Consider the following 22,227-nt stretch of genomic DNA (forward strand, 5'->3'; position numbering starts at 1 on the left):
CTCATTCATAAATACTGAAGAAAAGTACTCATTCAAGACCTCTCCTATCTCTTCTGACTCAATACACAGTCTCCCACTACTGTCCTTGATTGGACCTACCCTCGTTCTCGTCATTCTCATGTTTCTCACATACGCATAAAATGCCTGAATGCAAACTAAGAATGCTTGCTCCTCTTCATCCTTAACATGATCACTATCCTCGTTTATATCTGGATAATTAAAAGTGCCTCATTAGGACTACCCTATGATGTAAGAACCTCACTAACTACTTTGTAGATTTGTTCCTCCATATCTTCCCAGTACAGATTATATTCAGCAATATATTTGCACCCTTTTGATTCTCAGCATTAGGGAATTTATTTCTGTCCTTCATCGTTCCGAAATGTCCACTTTCTTCAGTCTCCAAGACCCTTAACCCTTACTGCCACCACTCATCCTTTGTTTCCCTCGAACAACTTTCCTATCTTTTCCCCCACCTTGTAACCAGGGGCATTTAATACCCTGCCTTGCCCTTCCTCAAGCTAAGTCTCAGTTATTGCAAGTACATCATAATTCCACATGGCAATCTGTGCCCTATTTTATTAACCTTGAGTTTGACATCATTACTTTCTTCCACCATTTTCTATTCCCATGTTATCTGCCTCTGCCAGCATCTTGCGCAGCGTAGTGTTACTAATATTCTCTTTGTTCAAATTTGCCAGCCTTCAACCCCTCCAAAGACAGTCCCAAAGTCACAGGAATCTAAAGCCCTTCCCCATGGCATTAGTTTTGGAGCTCTGCATTCTCACTTGTAGAGGGCACCGGGAGTGCTCTGGAGATGACTATGTTTCAGGTCCTATATGCTAAACTTTCTACCTGGATGCCTAAATTCTGGATTACAGCCCCCTTTCTACCAATGTGGGTCACTCCTGTATATCATAGAATCCCTACAGTGTGGAAACAGGCCATTTAGCCCAACAAGTCCACGCCGACCCTCCGAAGAGTATCCCCTGACTAACGCACCTAGCCGACACATCTCTGAACACTATGGGCAATTTAGCATACCCAATCCACCTAACCTGCACATCTTTGGACTGTGGGAGGAAACCCACAGAGACACAGGGAGAATGTGTAAACTCCACAAAGACAGTTGCCCAAGGCTGGACTCGAACACAGGTCCCTAGCACTATGAGGCAGCAGTGCTAACCACTGAGCCACTGTGCCGCCCAGAAAACTGTGTGGATATTCCTACCCTCTGAGAACAACATCGTGCTGGCACTTTGTGACATCCTTGATTCTTGAACCAGGGAGGCATCATACAATCCTGTGGAAATCCCGGTCTGTTCCCCTAATTAAAAAATCCCCCAGCAGTACTGCCCTTTCACACTACTTCCTTCCCTCTTGTACACTTGTGCCACTAGTGGTACCTTGGGCTTTTGCTGCAAATATTTTAAGTAATCATCACCTATCCGGTATTCAAAACTGAAAACCGATAGATGAGTGGGATTGTTGGGAATATTTGCACTGCCTGTTTTTCTTGGATATTCAGTGGTCACCCATTTTCTATCCACTTGCTTGCCTCTCTCTGCAGTCTAACAATTTCTGAACGCGCATTGCACTTAGTTCTCTGCCTCACAGATGTACCTCACTGACTCCAGCCATCACTCAAGTTCCAAAATGTAAGCGTAAGCTTGTGCAGTTGGTAACACCTCCTGCTTACACGACCATTGGGGTCACATGAAATATTCACAACTCCCCACAGGACGGGTATTCCATTTGCCCGAGTTGCTCTACCATACCTTAAGCTCATTTTAAATTTATTTTATCTGACTTTAACCTTACTCTGCACTGTTCACTATTGACTGGAAATAATACAGAAAAATTCCTTAACCTTACTTAATCCACACTCTCTCCCCTGTTTAAATTCTTTACTTGCCTTTTGTTATTTTATAAACCGTACTTGAAATTGCTCTCTTTCAATGTAACTCTGCTGGTGACTCCATTCAGACAAAGCTGCCAAAACCAAGACCTTTTTGCCATAGTACAGATCTGCCCCAGCCAAGAAACATTGAACATTCATGCAATGTCATAGTTCACCTGCTCAGTACGCAGATCTCTCCCTCTCAGCAGCAGCTAGCCCCAAACTCCTTCAAACTCCCACACTGGTTTTTGTGGTTCCAAAACCCTTTAATCCCTGCATTCACATGTCAAAATCTCCCACATATTCACATGTCAAAATCTCCCACATAAGAACTTATTCACCTCAGTAACACAGAACTCAAGCAATGAGCTCCAATAGTATACCATAGAGACTTATTGCTGCCTGCTTTTCACATGTATCCTGAGAGTTTTGTCCGTCAGTGTTTTAATCTCAGTACCTGTAATTTCTTGTCAATAACTTTAACTCTACCTCTAAAGAACCTTCGGTAATCACTTGTAACAATTGTTTAAACAAAGTTTGATTGTCAGTCTACTTCAACTTGAATCATAAGAAGTAATTAAAAAGGAAAATTACACTAGCTACATACATCTACAGTTTACTGACCATGTGATGAACAAGGCTGCTCGACATGACAATACCCACACTTTAAAGCCTAAAAAGGCAGTAGAGATTTTTTTGGCTTCAAATGATTTAAATGCAAAGCTAAGTGCACAAAACACTAAACAATTAATTAAGGTTAACTTTATGACCTTGACTGTTTAGAAATGACAAAACCGCTAGAGATTTGACTGGCAATACATCCATCACATTCTCCAGAGATGGCAGAACTATTGTGGGGGGGGTGAAGGGAGAAGCAACAGCATTTTTTTGAAGTTAGCTCTACATCCATTCAGACAAAATTAATGCAAGAAAGGTGGATCGGAGACTGTAAGCATGGTTGAAAGATGCCTGCCCCTTCAGGTGTAATTTTCTCAGTTCCCAAATGACCAGCTTTCCAGGGGAAAAAAAAAACAAGCAAAAGCTACAATGGTACTTTGAAACTCTGCGAAATTGGCAGTTTGCTATCAATCATTCAAAATAACACAATGTCCAAACACGTGAATGATGAGGCACAGCAGAGGCAACGAGGGAGAATCTAGTATTCCAGATCCATTAATTTATGGGACTTGCCTCACGTGCCCAAAGTGCTGCAGGTTGGGAATTGGCCTGATCAGTCATATGAAGGTTTACAGCAGAAGCGTGCAACTGAGTAGATGTCATTCTTGAATAAAGGATGAGTCAATGATGGTCACCAACCTTCATAAGGGCAATTAACAATGATCTGTAAATGATGACCATCCCAGCAGCACTGAATTGAAAAAAGATGACTGCCTAGGTTAACCATGGAGCTCAACTTGTCACAAAATCAGATACCATGTGTTTAACTTGTGGTTTTGCAGATAAATGTTTGAATCAGCTCTACATGCATATGCAAGTTAAAATTACAATTACAAAAACTGCAGCTGTAAACTGTTTTTGTTTTAAATGCAGGAGTAACTTCAAATTACACATTTAGCTGAAAAGCAAATTATTTAAAAAGCACTAATTCAGTAAAGAGCGGTTTGCACTGAATGACACATCAGTTTACCAGCAGTTAACAACATTTAAAAGTATTAGAGCTTACAGACCCTATTGAGGGCCCTGCCAATCACATGATGCAGTCTACACCTGGGATGGGAGTAGCGTAAGGAAAATATGCAGATCATGACAAAGACTGATTAGCTTGTGGATAAAATGATTACAAATGCAATTATGTTGTAATCTTAATCGGAGTTATTCTACCAGTGACCAGCTGGTCTTAACCAGAGATGAAAAGCACTTACCACATATTCAAATACAAGGGTCAGGGTCTCCTTGGTATGAATGATATCATGGAGCAGAACTATGTTAGTATGTTTCAGCCCTTTCAACAAGGAAGCTATAAAAGAAATGAAAAGGAAACTTTTAAGAAATCATATAGTTAGTCTTGACAGAGACGACTGATCACAGGCCAAAAGCCTCAGGTGCCAATGATTCATTTAAAATTAACATTACCAATACTAAACTGCGCTAGCGCGCAACATCAGAAATATTATGCAGGTATTGTTCTGTGGAACTGATGTGTGCGACTAGCCACACAAGGAAATTTCAAGGGACTGCACACTGGAAAAAATGAGCTATGCGCCACTGAATTTTAAAAGAAAACCTGGAAGAGTGAATTAATTTGTTAACTCAATAAAATATACAATGTAAGATCACTTGTTCAAAATGCTCAGTATCAAATTTTTTTCTAGATTTTGCAATTTTCTGCATTATAGCATAACATTAGAATGCCTAACCACATCAGAAAGAGTTGGGAAAAAATATAAATATTGCCCCGAAGCTTAAACAGTGAAAACATTTTAAAACCAGTAATAAAAATATATTGCATCCTCCATTTTTCTACTTCAAAGTCCTGCAGTAAAATGGTGCCAAAGACATCGAAGGATGTTTGGCTCAGGCCAAAGATTTTCTGGGCAACTCGTGTTTCCAAAAGTGTGTGCTCTGGACTGGAGAATTTGCAATATATTTATAAAATCAACCTTAACAATGGATGAATAGATGGGACAGTGAAATAAAAATTTCTCTTTCCAAATTTAGGTTCCAAAGAAAATCCAAACCACACACTGGATGCCATCACCTTTTTAACCTGATCGTAGGCGAGACAAGACCTGCCAACACAGCGGTAATACTATCGGACTAGCTATCCAGAGTGCTGGATGAACGATCAAAAGATCAGGAAAATTTAAATACAAGAAACTGAAGAAATAGCCGATCTTTTTTGGAGAGGGGAAAGTGAATAGACATAGAAAGGAAAACTAAAACTACAATCATATTCTGTTGATATAATCACAAAACATTCAATTAGTTTCATAACATTGCATTCTTTAAACAGAGCTTCAAGCCAATGTACACATGAATCTGGGTGCACAGCTCATTGGTTCCACGAAATTCTTGATTTGACAATCTCATTAAAAATCAAATGAAAATCCTCCCAAATGCAGTGAATTTAAAACATCCAAATTTCCAAAATTCTCAGTACACAACCTCTGCAATGCCTGGAAAGTACCTGCACTTGACAAATTTATGAACTAGATTTACTCTTCACAATGTATAGTTTGCCCTCACATTCAATTTTTGTAAAGAATTAAATAAAAGTATTTCACTGTACATGCGACAGGTCCTAAAACTGAGTACAGCAAAACTGTCACGAAATAATATGGAGAAAATGAATGGAATTTTCCAAAACTGAAATCAAGCAACATGTTAGTTCAGAAATCTGCCAACAAAAGATTGTCATTCAAGTTACTTTTCCTTGACAACATACCAGTTGATATTGCAACTTATAAAATTATATGGATGCTTATTTTCAACAGTGAAAGCAAACTGTCTTGAAACAGAGGCATTTGAAAATACTCTAATCAACTGTGAGTTTGATATAATCATTTTATATGTTAAAATATGAATTTTAAAAACCTTAAGGCAGTCCAGGTTACCAATTCAACTCCAAGAATAGACCTAACTGATCATGAGCCAGTTACTACACAAAATCTATCATAAACAAGATGATATCAAAGTCAAAGAAACAATAAGCAGCTTTAACTTCTCAAAAACGTCAATAATCAAAGAACACGCTGGAATCCAGCTGATAGTTTAAAAAGTTTATTCTCATGAAAGCATCACAAAAATGTTCCCAAACTAATAACTTCATAAGTTTCTTGCTAACAGTTTGAGGTTGAACTAGACTGTTGGCAAACTTGATCCCAAGATGAAATTTCATACGCTAAAACCAGCTCTAATCCACCTCCATAACATCTCACAGCCCTTTTTCTCCCTTAGTTCATCTACCACTGAAGCTCTTATCATTTAGCTCCAGACACGAGCATTCGAATGCATTCTTCTCTCTAGTTTTCCATGTAATACTTGAAGGCATTTAACATTCTGCTGCCCATGTCATAACTTGTTCAAAGCCCTGTGCACTTATCAATCCTGTGTTCACAGACATGCACTGCCTTCTGGTTAAATAACACCTTAATTATAAAAGTGTCGGCTTTGTTTTCAGATTGGACTCTGGTATTACGAATGTCCATCCCTATAATCTCTTCCAACCTCAAAGCCATTTAAGATATCTATCCCCTTCCAAGTCTAACCTTTTGATCATTCCCAATTTTAAGAGTTTTGCAGGCTGCCAAAATCCTAAATTCCCCTCCTTCTCAAAATGTACTATTTGACCACATTCTTGCTCATTCCTTATGTGACTCACTGCCAAATGTTGTCTCATAATACTCCTCTGCAACACCCTGCTATGATTATTACGTTAAAGAAGCTATATAAATGCAAATTATTGTTTGTCATTTTCAATTTTTATGAAACTATTACATTAAAATGCAATGATTTTAGTGCTTTTACATTTAAAGTGAATTTAATATTAAGCTATAACCACTGTTGAATGGAATTTACAGCACAGAAGGAAGTAGTGTTTCCAAAACTGTCACCCCTGGGTTGATTAGATCTATCTGTGGGGAAAGAATGGTCCCAAAGTTATGTTCAAGAATTGATACAGGATTTGACCACAAAAATAAAGAGGAATACTCCAGTGTCATACTAAGGTTGTATTGCAACAGAGATGCCCTCTCAAGATGATAAGTGACTTCAAGGCACTGGTTCAAGTAACTGCAGAGTTATCCTTGATGCTTAAATCAATATTTATCCCTTAAAATCAGAAATAGATTCTTTGTACATTATCATATCTATGTTGTTCAGTTTTCTGCGCACATATTGGTTACAACTTGTCTTATATTACAATAGTCATTGCACTTAAAAAAACACTTTGGATGCGCAGCAGAAATGAAATGTGTAATGTGAATTCAGGTCTTTATTTTTCTTTTGAAATTCATTCAAATCAGTGTCATTGATCCACAAATCTTGTTTCCATACTGTTTCATCAAAGCTTATGAATATAGCTGCTTAGTCCCTAAATGCATCCATGCTATTGACCAAATGCATCATGTGGCAATAAATGCCATTAGCTTTTAAACCACAGGGTAAAAATGCTTCTCCAAATTCTTTATTAACTTAATTAAGATGTATTATGCTTATGACCCTAGTTATGACCCCCAAACACTAAACAAGTAAAACTCAGAGTCATAGAGATGTACAGCATAGAAACAGACCCTTCGGTCCACCTGTCCATGCCGACCTGATATCCCAACCCAATCTAGTCCCACCTGCCAGCACCCAGACCATATCCCTCCAAACCCTTCCTATTCATATACCCATCCAAATGCCTTTTAAATGTTGCAATTGTACCAGCCTCCACCACTTCCTCTGGGAGACGATTACCACCCTCCCTCAGATCAAGTACAGTAAACCAGAGTGGAGTACCAGTCAGAATAAGCACCAGCCAACAATACATCCCAGATGGGAAAGTTTCAATAGCCATCATCAACAGTGGCTTTTTGGAAACGTTTTTAACTAAGTCCTAAAGACGACAACTGCCAGACATGGGTTCTGCAGGTGGTATATGAACACATTCTTTGGAAAATATTGATTGAATCTCTAAGTCTGTGGTCGAGACAAAGATCAGTGGGAGTGAGAGTGGTGAGATGAGTCTGCAGAGGACAGACAGGTTGAGTGGACATATGGAACGTAATGTGGGAAAATGGGAGGTCATCTGTTTTGGTAGGAAGAATAGAGGAGCTGAATATTACTTAGGTGAAGAAAGACTGCAGAAAGCTACTGAATGGAGGGACTTGGAAGTTCTCATCCATGAATCATAAAAACCTAGAATCCAAGTTCAGTGGGTAATAGGGAAGACAAATGAAATGTTCGCCTTTATTTTAAAAGGAATAGAATAAAAGTTAGGAGATTTTGCTCAAACTATCCAAGGCACTACTCAGATCATAGCTGGAGTACCGTGAGCAGTTTTAGCCCCTTATCTAAAGGAAATATATACTGGCATGGGAGGCAGTCCAGTGAAGATTTACTAGGCTGATATCAGATATGGAAAGATTGTCTTGAGGAGAGGTTGAGCAGATTGGGCCTGTGCTTATTGTAATACAGAATATTATTAAAACATGCATAATTCATAGAGGACCTGACAATGTAGATGTAGATAGGAAGTTCCCTCTTGTGGAAGATTCTAGAACCAAAAGGCATAATTTCAGAATAATTTCAGTTTTTACACTAGAGAGGAGGAAGGATTTCCTGAGGGTTGGGGATCTGTAGAATTCTTTACTGCAGAGTGATGTCAGGATTAGGTTAAGTAGATCCAAGTTCAGATATTCAGATTTTAAATAAGTAAGGGAAACAAGGGTATGGGGTGAAACGGCTGGCAAGTAGAATCCAGGATAAGATCAGCCATGACCTCAAATGGCAACTGATGGGCTGCGTAGCGTACTTTTGCTCCTACATCTTATGGTCGTCCTCACCAACTGACCTGTCACTATGCCACTGTCTATGATGGCATTGTCTCCACAGAAGCTATGTGACTGAAGTGTTATTCTCACATTGAGGACACCCCTATCACATTATTCAACATTGCTGTTGCTGAACATCAAATCACCACCACAAAAACAGGTTATTGCCACATTGTGCACAGCCATTTCCCACAAACAGCAAAGCTGCTACTGATTCTACATTACAAGCACTACACTTCAAAAAATTGTAAGGACCTTTGAGTCATCCAGTGGTCAAGAAAAGTGCACTATAAATGGAATTCCTTTTCTTGATATTGGTTTTGCAATTCCAGTTTTTAAAAGGGCTAATTAGCTTTGACTTGTTCAATTGTTATTGTGCAATATGAACAGATGTCTCAGGAACCTTAGTCCAGGTCTCTAGATTGATAGCCCAGTTACATAATCACTATGTCGCTATAGCCCAGGTATTACACATAGTTACCTGTAATATTTGCTAAACCAGGTGGTGGCACTATGACAAGGATTTACATTGTGAAACATTTCTAAAGTTCAAGAATAACACAGTGCCTGACTATAAGAATATATTTTATTAACAAAAACCACATTTAATAGTTCGAGAAAAATGAAAACTAAATTATAAACTTGTACAGTTTTTTTCAAAAAATCCGAAACTATGGAATGCTAGAAAAGCCCTTACTCTTTATGTAATCAGAAACTCCACGGCAGTGGAACTTATTTATAAAGTTCTCTAACTGCAGAGTTATGTCTCCATAAGACTTATGAACAGTCGTTCATTCGATCAGGTCTACTCTGCCATTCATTACCACAGTTGATCTGCTTGTGGGCCATAGCTCCATTCTCACATCTGTATCACACAGACACACAAACTACTCTCTCCCACCCCAAACCCTGGACTCCTTTGCTGATCAAAATGTTGCTGTGAATTTATTCAACATTCTAGCCTCCATTGCTCTCTGTGGAATAGAATTCCACATACCCACAACTTTCAGAGGTTTAAAAAAAAAGCGCCATCACACACTTTAAATGAAAGAATGTCTCCCATATTTCTGAACTCCCCAACTCTGATGTCAGCAAGGCCAGCATTTATTGCATATCCCTGACTGTTTAGAGTCAACCACATTGCTGAGAGTTACATGTAGGCCAGACCAGGTAAGGATGGTAGTTTCCTTCCCTAAAGGGTAATAGCATAGCAGATGGGATTTTTCCCCGACAATCAACAACAGCTCATGGTCACCGTTAACTCTTCATTCAATTTCCACCATCTACCGTGATGGGTCTTGAACCCTGGTCACAGAACATTATCTGGGTCTCTGGATCAACAGTTTTGCTATAACACAGTGAGGATATCACCTCCCCTTACCTTACATCTATATCTTAGATCACTGATCTCTCTATGAAGGGGAAACGTTTCTTCCTACTACCCTTCCTATGCCCATTCAAATTTTAAACATCTCAATCACACCCTTCTCAATCTCCGCTATTCCAATAAAAACAACCCCAGTCTACGCAATTTCTCCTCATAACCAAAACTCTCCAGCCCAGGCAACATTCTGATCAATCTTGTCTGCCCACTCTTCAATAACATGGATTCCAGAACTGCACACAATACTCGAGCAGTGGCCTCACTAACTTTTTAAACAGTGCCAGCATTACCTCCCTGCTCTCAAGCTTTATGCCTCAGCTACTAAAGTCAAATATCCCAAATGCCTTTTTAACCAATGTCCACCTTTCCTTCTACTTTAAGGGACTGATGGATATGCACACTAAGGTCCCTCTCATCCTCAGTGATTCCCAGAATGCTACCATTAGTATGTTCTCTTGTTCTATTTGTTTTACTGGAGTGTATCACCTCTTCAAAGTTTGTGAGAAGATTTGTAGCTCGGGTGCTCGTTGCTGTGGTTCTGTTCGCAGAGCTGGAAGTTTTTGTTGCAAACGTTTCGTCCCGTCTAGGTGACATCCTAAGTACTTGGGAGCCTCCTGTGAAGCGCTTCTGTGGTGTTTCCTCCGGCATTTATAGTGGCCTGTCCCTACCGCTTCCGGTTGTCAGTTTCAGCTGTTCGCTGTAGTGGCCGATATATTGGGTCCAGGTCGATGTGTTTGTTGATGGAGTTTGTGGATGAGTGCCATGCTTCTAGGAATTCCCTGGCTGTTCTTTGTTTCGCTTGCCCTATAATGGTAGTGTTGTCCCAGTCAAATTCATGTTGCTTGTCGTCTGCGTGTGTGGCTACTAGGGATAGCTAGTCGTGTCGTTTCGTGGCTAGTTGATGTTCGTGGATGCGGATCGTTAGCTGTCTTCCTGTTTGTCCTCTCACGTATCTGGACAGAATTCCATTTCCTATTGATAAGCTTTCCTGTTACCCAAGGCCACCCTCCTCACTATTTACCATCCCACCAAATTTTGTATCATCCACAACTTTGAATGAACTCTCCTACATTCAAAGTCTAAATAATTCACAACACCAATCTGGGAGCTCCAGTTTCCTCCCACAGTCCAAAGATGTGCTGGTCAGGTGAATTGGCCAGGCTAAATTGCCCATAGTATTAGGTGCATTAGTCAGGGGTAAGTGTAGGGAAATGGGTCTGGGTGAGTTACACTTCAGATGGTCAATGTGACTTGTTGGGCCAAATGGCCTGTTTCCACACGGTTGGGAATCTAATCTAATCCCTGTGGAACTCCAGGTTTCCAGTCACAACCCCTCCCAACTATTAGCTTTTACTTCCTGTCTTTCAGCCTACTGTGGATCCAATTTGCCAAAATTTCTTTGGATCCCATGGGCTCTTGCCATCACTATCTTGTAGGACTATATCAGAAGTTCACATAACTATGTCAAGTACATTGCTGTCACCTATAGACCGCCAGCTCTTTGAAAAATTCAATCAGCTCGTGTCAGATATGATCTCCCCTTAACAAAGCCCATACTGACTGTTCTTGACTAATCTCTAGCTTTCCAATTGCAGATTAATTCTGTCCCTCAGTATTGCTTCCAATAGTTGATAAAAGTACAAGGGTTGGTGCTGTTCATTGTCTAATACTTGAATTTGCCTCAGATCTCATCTCCAAATAGGAGGATCTCCAAATGTCACACTGTACTCTGTTCCAATATTTTTCATAAACATACATCTGCTGTAGTCCTGTACTGCACATCTGCATAGTTTTGGACAGCATCCAGGAGCAAGAGACAGAATTCCTTAAACCTGCCAACTCAGGCTATAATTTTGCCTTTGCTCCAAGCCCTAAAGGTGAAATACCACCTTTATTAGGTGTTGATTGCTTTTGGAGAATTTTGAAATTCATAGAATTATATAAAGAAGAAAGAGGCCATCCACCTGTGCAGCGTGCTCAAAAAGAGCTCTTCAATGGCATTCCCACTCCCTTGCTTCTTCACCATGACCCAGTAAATTACTCCTTTTCCAGTATATACTTGATTCATTTATGACAGTTGATATTAATCTGGCTTCCAATCCCTTACGACATAATTAGTTCTAAATTTTAACTCAATGCAGATGCTTTTTGTCAATCTCTGTAAATCCTTCTGGTTACTAACTCACAATAGTAGAGGTGGTTTATTCCCCCCTGCATTCCTCAACATCCCTCGTTAATTTGAACAGCTCTCTTTAATTATTCAGTACTAAGAGTAAACCTAACAGAGACTAAGATTAATACACGAGTCTCTCAGACTATAACATCTTCAATAATATCTCAGAGTCATACAGCATGGAAACAGACCCTTCAGTCCATGTTGGAGCACTACATACGCAGCTGGTCAGCCTGCTTTAGGAAGGATATTATTAAATTGGAAAGGGTGCAGAAAAGATTTACAGATGTCACAGGACTGGAGGGTTTGAGTTGTTAGGACAGGCTGGATAAGCTGGGACTTATTACCACTGAAGTTTAGGAGACTGAAGGGTGACCTTGTAAAGGTTTACAAAATCACGAGGACAATAGAGAAGGTGAATAGCAAATGTTCTTCAGCAGTTCATAGGTAGAAGGCATGTTTTTAAACTGAGAGAAGCAAGATTTGTTTAAAAACTTGGCCCGAGAGACAACTTTTTCCCAGAGACGGTTGTTCATGTGTGGAAAGATCTGCCAGAGGGTGTGGTAGATGCAGGTACAGTTACATTATTTAGAATATGTACATGAGGGATGAAGGTTTAGAGGAAAAGGACCAAATGCAGGCAAATGGGACTGGTTTAGTTTGGAAAACTTGTGCTATTACATATATCTCTAATGCTTCAGCAAATTGGATATAGGTTTGCTCGCTGAGCTGGAAGGTTAGTTTTCAGACGTTTCGTCACCATACTAGGTAACATCTTCAGTGAGCCTCCAGATGAAGCAGTGGTAGTGTAGTCTGCTTTCTATTTGTATGTTTGGGTTTCCTTGGTTGGTGACGTCATTTCCTGTGGCGACATCATTTCCTCAGGGGGGTGGTAAAAGGGATCCAAGTCGATGTGTTTGTTGATAGAGTTCCGATTGGAATGCCATGCTTAGAGGAATTCTTGTGCGTCTGTTTGGCTTGTCCTAGGATGAATGTGTTGTCCCAGTCGAAGTGGTGTCCTTCCTCATCTATATGCAAGGATACTAGTGAAAGTGGGTCATGTTTTTGTGGCTAGTAGATGTTCATGTATCCTGGTGGCTAGTTTTCTGCCTGGCTTTTTAATGTAGTGTTTGTTACAGTTCTTGCAAGGTATTTTGTAAATGCTTCAACAAATTCTCACAATAGCAACAGGTTTCCAGTAACAATTTTTTGCATTCTGGTGCATTTAACATTTACCTATGTTTTTATGCTTTCACAAAGTATTTCAATGATTCCTACATTATTGTGCAAAGGGAATAATTAAAATGGAAAGAATAAAAACTATGCTAAATTTGTATCTTTTCTGAACAAAGCACTCCAGAGGCAATTTTTGAAGTACAGTTGATGTTCTGACCAAAGGAACCTTTGAAACCAATATAAACAGAAATATTCTGTAAACAAGTATGAAACAGAGATGATTCACTTGGTGGGATAGATGTTTGACAGGCCACTAAAGCTTTCTGGCTATCCCTTCATCTAGTGGCAGCAAGGAGTTGTTTCCACCTGAAAAGGTTAGTCCTGAGGGTGCGACACTGAAGTGGCAGCCTAAGTCATGTACTCAAACCAAGTCAAAATAGCAACAGTCAATGGGATTTATTCTGAATTCTTCAAGAACATCAGAAATCAGAGAATGCAATGATTAGCAAATCTGCTTGCCAACATCCACAGCCAAGGCATCATTCCAAGACAGTAGTGAGTGACAACTGAGAGAAGCTGCATAACTCTGCACTCTGTCACATATTAACCATCTCCTGGTGAACAGATTAATTTCCACATCGAAAGTAGCAATTCCCCTTGACAACAGGTTTATGCACAGGCAGCAACTACCTCGAAAAGGTCCTGAAAAGATCTCAGAGTGGTTCTGGTAAGATCTGACATCATATAGAAACCGTCTTTATTCAGTATTGCTGAAACAAAGAAATTTATTTTTGCTGAAGCTTTTCATCTTCTACTCATCAGGACAATTTGCAGGAATACCAGTTCAATGATTTAACATTTAAATGGCTTGTGAAGAGAATTCATGGAACATTAGAGTTGAGTAGCTTTATTTGTCATTTCTGCCGTACACAACTGGTACAATCAAAATGAGTCAGTGTGCCTCCAGGACCAAGGTGCTATATGAACGCACAGACTACACAACAGTAGAGTCATACACAGGGCAGCATTAGTGCATAGGAAAGTGCAAAACAGCACAGTAATTCCTGACGAGACAAAACAATAGGTACAGTGGTGGACAAATTACAACGTAAAAATGAACGATCATTAATAACACATTATTTTAGCAACAATTCAATAAGTCATCTGAAAATTGCAAATGGAGTAAGGTGTGATCATAGTATCAAGGAGCCTGATGGCTTCGGGGGGGGTTGGAAAAAGCTATTGCGCAGTCTGGCCGTGAGAGACTGAATGCTCTGATCTCCCTCTTGCCATCTGGCAGAAGAGTTTGAATGGGGGATGTGTGGGGTCAGCCACAATGCTCTCAGCCTTGCGGATGTAGCATGGGGTGTAAATGTCTGTAATTGAGGGAAGACAGACTCCAATGATTCTCTCAGTTGTCCTCACTATCCGTTGTAGGGTCTTACGATCACAGACAATTCCCGAACCAGGCAGTGATGCAGCTGCTCAGGGTACTCTCAATGAACTCTCTGTAGAATGTGGTGAAGACCATGCATATGTAAACTGTACCGGTTTCTAAACAAAAAAAGGGTGACGACCACGCACCGGTTCATTTCTCAAGCAATGCTGTCAGCCTGCCTGATTTAAAATTTACACACAGCTTTGCAATTAACTGTAAATTAGATTAATGGGGGCATTTTCAATGGCAATGCTACATCAAGTCCATCTTTATTAGGATTGTACATCAAGGCATCAACTTTTGAATTTCGTGTTGTATACATTTCAGATTTCCTTTTGAATTTGGAGACCTAAGAATTGTCCTAAAGAGTTACAAATAAAAAACTTTGACAAAATGCATTTTTTTTCCAGCAATGTCAAGTTCAATTCTACCAAATAAGTATTTGCAACCTTTGTTGACTTTTCTTTGCCTGTGCACAGATGTGCTACTAAAACTCGACAAAATCATCTGAGCGAAAATCCTACAATTAATCACCTCCGTTATCAACAACCAACAGTTATGCGCATCCTAGAGATCAAATCAGCTGCCTGCACATAATCAACGATGGGCTCCCAGAGGGATCTGTCCTCACACCAGCTCTCTCAAACATATCTACCAACAACTTCCCTCCCAGAGTCACAGCTCTTCACACATGCTGACAATTTTCTATCCAAGCTAAAGAACTATACGACACTGAGAATACATTCTCTGGAAATAACAGATCACACACTGCTTCACTTGGTCTTCCAAACATCTGAGCACTTTTTTAGAGACTGATGGAGGAGTTGCCTCACAGCAAGGTAGGTATCCACTTCCAGACAGTGGATGAAGATTATTTCTGGGATTTTAAGCTCAACACAGTTCACGTGGCTTCCTGTGCTGGCACATATCAAATCTGCTGATATCTAGTGAAATTGTGCACCTCAAAACAAAGCTGGTGACAGCTAACGCAGCAGTACCATTAATACAGGACCTCAAAACAAACTACCCACTCATCTCATATTCCTACCGAGACACACTCCACACTGTACAAATTAACAACAGCCCCATCTCTTGATAGAGCACTAGCTGATGCACTGCAAACATCAACTGTAATATGGTAACTGGACCAAGTGGCGAGGTTCCAAGTTTCAACCATCCAGAAAATCTAGACAACTCTCAACCAGTTGTCAATGGGCTAGAGAAGAGGGAACTTGAAAAACTCAAAAAGTAATTGCGGCCATCCAAGTCAGACCATTGCTCACAAGCTGTCTAAATAAACCTTAGTGCTGAAAGATCCATTCCTACATCTCAACCATTCACACTCCATTATGTGAAGTTGTTGGCTGGATTGTTAACTTAGATATCAAAACAATAAGGGGTTCCCCAGCTACAAGTGAAAAAAAAGTCCTCAAACCAGAGTGTAAACTTTAAACTAACTGCTTTGTGATCAGGCACAAGTGCTACCATTCAACAACTTGTACAGACATTAGAATTACCACAAGTGCTTTAATCTAGGCTTCCTATGCAAATGTTTAACAGAAGTGTTTTGGCAGTTTAAAATTTCATTTATTGCTCTCTGGCTATAATATTAGAAGAATTTAGTTCTTTTGTTAGAATTCATCTCCAATGCTACAATTCAAATTAGGTTTATAGAATCATGGAGGGGATGGATAGGGTGAATGGACAAGGTCTTCACCAGAGGGTAGGGTAGCGGAGTCCAAAACTAGAGGGCATTGGTTTAAGGTGAGAGGGGAGGGATATAAAAAGGGACCAGAAGGGCAACTGTTTCACACAGCGGTGGTGCGTATATGGAAATGAGATGCCAGAGGAAGTGATGGAGGCTGGTACAATTGCAACATTTAAAAGGCATCTGGATGGATATATGAATAGGAAGGGTTTAAGAGGGATATGGGCCAAATGCTGACAAAAATGGGACTAGATTAATTTAGGATATCTGGTTGGCATGGACAAGTTGGACCAAAGGGTCTGTTTCCATACCGTATATCCCAATGGCTATCTACTCAGACAACTTATACGGCTCTAAACTAAAACAAATTCCACAATAGTGTAAATTCCATGGACAGAACATGTTGCTAGGGGTCCTTTTCCAGGTCAGCGACAATGCCTAGTGATTGGCATTGTATAACATCGTGTGTGTCTGGGCAGCTTTTTCATTTAAACAAAACATTGCTGTACTTCTGATGCCATGAGATGGCAACAGCAGAAATTTGTTCAAGGTACACAGCCTTTACTTGATTTATTTATTGTCATGTGTAACTTGTTACAAAATACAGTGGGGGGGGGGGGGGGGGGGGGGGAGTGTTGTATATTGCCACACTCTCCAGCGCCATCTTAAAAATAAACAGAAACAGAATGGAAAGGCAGAAAAAAGGATATAAAGATTTCAAGAAGTCTACATTTACTGTCCTTCTTGTTAAGTTCTCCATCATGGTGCATGGGCCTGGTGACCAGGCATACATCCCCTTCTCCGTGCCCCCATTGAAACAAAGGTCGCTAATGTGTGGTACCAGCTCACCTCCACCAAATCCCTCGCCACTCAGTCCTCACTGGGCCTCACCAATGCAGATGCTGCCGGGTACTGCTCCAGCTGAAATTGGACACCACTACTACGAGTCTACTTCAGGCCCATCTCACCAATGTAGCCAGGCATGGTACTAGGCCCAAACACACATCCATCAATCTGCACAAGACCCAGATGCCGCCAGGAACCCAAACTCACCACCGCAGCAGCAGCCACGAGTCAACGCTAGGACCACCTTGACAATGCAGAAGCCACCAGGAACCCAAACTTACCTCTAACGTCGCTTCCTTGAGCCCGTTCTGCTGGGCCAATTCGACGACACCACCAAACTCTTCACCAAGAGGCAAGTAATATAAAATAGTGGAGAAATAAAGAGAAACAAAAGAAGAGGGAGGAAAAAAAAAGAGAAAAGCGGACAGACTTGGACTCAGAGGGCCTACTCCACCGCCATCTTACAGGACCGTTCACTGTTTTAAAGGGTATTGACAGATAATGTGCAGAGCATTAAACTCTCCAGTAACTAAAAATACAGGAAATGGTCACCCTGAGAAAGTAGCATGTATTGCACTTTCTGGACCTAACCCCAACAGTTGGAGAAATTCTTAGCATGCCTTCCCTCATTCAAGAATCCATTAATCCCCTCATTTGTAAACTTCAGCTTAAGATCTCTATAATATCGACATCTGCTAATAAAATCCTGCTCTCCCTCCCATACATTGGAATCTACAAAACACAATTTAAAACTACTCAGTTAATTTTTTAACTTTGCTCATCACTTCATTCTTTCCTGGTGTCTAACTTCTCGCAGCTCCACAAATGCCAAATCTCTGAGTTCCTCCAACTTCGTCCTCAGGTCTAATACTCGTACTTTCCACACCATTATTGATGTGTACAAACCTAGGCATGCAAATAACACGCAAAGTGACCTTCGCAGCAAAGTGTTGTCAATCACTCTAGACCATGCAAGGGAATGGCAACCTGCCCAATTTCTGTGTGAAATGCAACCACCATGGAAGAGAACTCAACAACATAAAGGGCAATTACATCAAATGGAAAACGATAAAGGGTCAAATTTAAACAAAACGGCCAAAATAGGCACCAATTATCCTGTAAAAAATAGCCATGTCTACTGATTGTCTTGCATTATTATGGATTGCTACAGATGTGAAATACCTTTTATTTGTACAATTACAATTTTAAAATGGCTGTAGGGATCAGCTATGTCAACCCAAATAGTCACAACTACTAGAAGAGTTGATTATATTAACATTTAGAACTGCTTCACAAATAAGGCAGGAAAACAAGTAATTTCGAGAGGCATTACGTATGCTCCAGCCCCACTACCACTCCCCAAAAGACAAGAAAAACAATGCTTCAAAAACATTGAGAGTATCCATTGATGGAGGTACAGACATTTACTAAAGAGGATCTCTCAAATATAAGACATCCACAGGGTGACATGCTTTCATTTCAAAACTAATGGAGTTCTGGAATCTTGCTCCAAAAAGGCTGTGACTAGAACAAAATATTTTACTTTAAATTGCACCTTAGTCCTAATCTCTGCAAAACCACAACTACCATACCATGTTTTTATTCCCCATTTCCTCTGTTCATACCTGCGGGGCTTCAGGCATATTGCTAATTTACTGCTGAACTAGTTTTGTTAAATCAGAGTCTTTACTAGTCAGATTGAAATTGCTCAAATCTATTTTATTCAGGATGGATACCAAAGAGGAACGGAAGGCTTTCACCTTGTTTTCTTGTAGGCAATGCAAGATTGTCAGAGTGTGGATATGGATACCAGCATTACACGTTGGGACATCTCCCACCTTGTACGTGGCAGGTACTCATGTGACTCAGCCAATGTTGTCTATCTTCTACGTTGCAGGCAAGGATGCGCTGAGGCATGGCACATTGGGGAAACTGAACAAAGGCAAAGGCAACGACAACGGATGATTGGGCACCGCACAACAATCAAGAGGAGTGTTCCCACCCAGTTGGGGAACACTTCAGCAGTCCAGGACATTCGACCTCGGACATTCGGGTGACCATCCTCCAAGGCGGACTTCGGGACAGGCAGCAGCGAAAAGTGGTTGAGCAGAGGCTGATTGCTAAGTTTGGTACCCATAGGGAGGGCCTCAACCGGGACCTTGGGTTCATGTCACACTGCAGGTGATCACCATTGCACTATATACACGCACACACGCAGACACGCACACAGACACTTACACACACCCTTACAGACACACACACTCCCACAGGCATCCCCTCAGAGACTTAGGCCACTCTACACTCATGCACACACATATACACTCACTCTCACAGACACTCACAATCCCCCACCACAGACACACGCACACACTCCCATACTCAAATGCACCCCCTCACAGACTTAAGACACTCTACACTCACTACACACACATATATACTCTCTCTCACACTCAATCCCCAACCCAGACAGACACAAAGACCCACATGCACACATATTTTGTGGGGTGAATTTCTACTTGCAGAGTTACATTGTACTTTGCTCAAAAACTGCATGAATTCATATAAAACTCATCTCACTTTTTAGATTAGAATCAACCTAAACTTCATGGCATAGACAGAGAACCAGGGGGCTAACACCTTCAACATACTGTCTAGCTAACATCAATTGTTACAGCTAACCTGAGAATGCAACTTTTAAAAAAGATTTTGTGATTTACACAGGAAAGAAGAGAAACTATCATGGTATTCGAACAAATGAAAGAACTCAACAGACAATCAAGGTATTTTTCAATGTATAATTTCAGTTACATCACGCTCTAAATTCTTGCTATAAATTCTGTACCTTACAATTGTGCCCTCCACTATCACCTGATGGAGCGTCGCTCCGAAAGCTAGTGTGCTTCCAATTAAACCTGTTGGACTATAATCTGGTGTTGTGAGATTTTTAACTTCCAACACCGGCATCTCCAAATCATGACCTTGTTTTCTGCTATAGTCACAAATTAGATCCAAGGATTAAATGCATTTCCTACTCAGGAAGCTACTGCAGATATATGTCATTACAAGGCTACATGCAACATTAGGAGAAAGTGAGGACTGCAGATGCTGGAGATCAGAGCTGAAAAATGTGTTGCTGGAAAAGCGCAGCAGGTCAGGCAGCATCCAAGGAGCAGGGGAATCAACGTTTCGGGCATAAGCCCTTCTTCCTGAAAAAAAGGACTTATGCCCGAAACGTCGATTCCCCTGCTCCTTGGATGCTGCCTGACCTGCTGCGCTTTTCCAGCAACACATTTTTCAGTACATGCAACACTACATAAAATGACCAGAGCAAAAAAATAAATGACAGCAAGGTGCATTAAACATATCTGCTTGCTCACTTTCTAAAAGATGCATCAGATTAGAAACTTTATTGAGCCAAAACTTTAAAAACCTTAAGTTTTCAGAACAATAATATTTCCAGCAATGAAACAATCCAGCTGCTTTCCAGAAACACATCTACGTTTCCAAAGAATTAATAAAATGTAAATATTCTGTGTGCGCTTAAATCAACAAGATGTAATGGATATTCTGATAGCCCTTCTCTAGTCATACCAGCTTATTGAAAAAAAACAAAGATATTCAACTAAAAACAAAACTACTTCGCATGTACTTAATCAGAAATGTCAACAAGGTAAGTTGGAACAAAACTTCCACAACACGCAATAACTAAACCTGCAATAGCTCAACTACATGACGGAGCAGATTAGAGTCAAAGTACAAAGTCAAAAGAAGGCAATCTTCAAAATAATTGCTGCTACCACTTCCTTCAGCGAGATAATTTTCTTTTTCAGTTTTAAAAAATTGGTGGATAATTATTTTGTACCTTTGCAGAATTTAGTCCAATTGTACATAATTGTATGTAAAGTGAAACCCACAAATGGTTAAATGCCTCTTAATCCTTGTCACCTTTGGAAATAAAATGATCCAGTGAGTAGCAGAAGTTAACACTAGATTTGAACATTTTGAAAAAGTACAGAGTTAATAAGGAACTAAAATAAGCCAAAGTTGGTCAGACAAGGAAGAAATAAATGTACTGTGTGGACAGATATGTACATTATGGGAACAGCCACAAGACAGTGCTGCAAGCCTCAATTAACCATAAAACAGAATCTTTGTCCTCATTTTTGCCTTTAACTAAAATACCTCGACAAATCCCTGAAGACCTGCAGCTAAAATAACATGCTAAGATACACACATCATTTTGATGGAAAGACATATCTGGATACAACCATCCAAGCTGTAACTTGAGAAGTCATAGCAATTACTTGCATTCATTTAGTACCTTCAATAAAGTAAAATCCTAAAGGCCTTGAGAAACAAAAATAAAGTGAAATGGATAAACCAAGCTTAATAGCAGTTATTAGGAGTACCGTGGCTAAAGCTCTGCTCTAAAACAAAGGTTGTAAAGTGGTTTCTAAAGAAGTGGAGGGCAAAACACTTTGCTGTAGATGGGTAAAAACCAAACAGTGCAATAAAGCACTGCCCATAAAAATGATGTAATTGATTTGTGGGCCAAACAGTTTAGGATCTTGAATGGAGCAAGACCTAATCTCTGGTCTTCCTCAAATTCTTTGGAATCAACTTTGAGGAAGGGTCACTCGACCTGAAACGTTAACTCTCATTTCTCTCCACAGATGCTGCCAGACCTGTTGAGCTTTTCCTGCAATGTCTGTTTTTGTTTCTAATTTACAGCATCCGCAGTTCATAGTCATAGAGTCATAGAAATGTACAGCATGGAAACAGACCCTTCGGTCCAACCCGTCCATGCCAACCAGATATCCCAACCCAATCTAGTCCCACCTGCCAGCACCCGGCCCATATCCCTCCAAACCCTTCCTATTCATGTACCCATCCAAATGCCTCTTAAATGTTGCAATTGTACAAGCCTCCACCAGTTCCTCTGGCAGCTCATTCCATACATGTAACACCCTCTGTGTGAAAATGATGCGCCTTAGGTCTCTTTTATATCTTTCTCCTCTCACCCTAAACCTATGCCCTCTAGTTCTGGATTCCCCAACCCCAGGGAAAAGACTTTGCCTATTTATCCTATCCATGCCCCTCAATTT

At 40.3% G+C, this 22,227-nt stretch overlaps 1 protein-coding gene across 5 annotated transcripts in view; it reads right to left on the bottom strand.

Moving 5' to 3' along the window:
* The window catches only part of cdk14 (cyclin-dependent kinase 14), a 659,453-nt gene that overhangs the window by 409,035 nt on the left and 228,191 nt on the right, over positions 1-22,227 (bottom strand). For all 5 annotated transcript variants that reach the window (XM_043690284.1, XM_043690286.1, XM_043690285.1 and 2 more), the window contains one exon: positions 3,784-3,878. In XM_043690284.1, the coding sequence (XP_043546219.1) occupies positions 3,784-3,878 (95 nt within the window). The remainder of the gene's footprint in view (positions 1-3,783; positions 3,879-22,227) is intronic.

The sequence above is a fragment of the Chiloscyllium plagiosum genome, chromosome 5, assembly GCF_004010195.1.
Source record: "Chiloscyllium plagiosum isolate BGI_BamShark_2017 chromosome 5, ASM401019v2, whole genome shotgun sequence".
NCBI lineage: Eukaryota > Metazoa > Chordata > Chondrichthyes > Orectolobiformes > Hemiscylliidae > Chiloscyllium > Chiloscyllium plagiosum.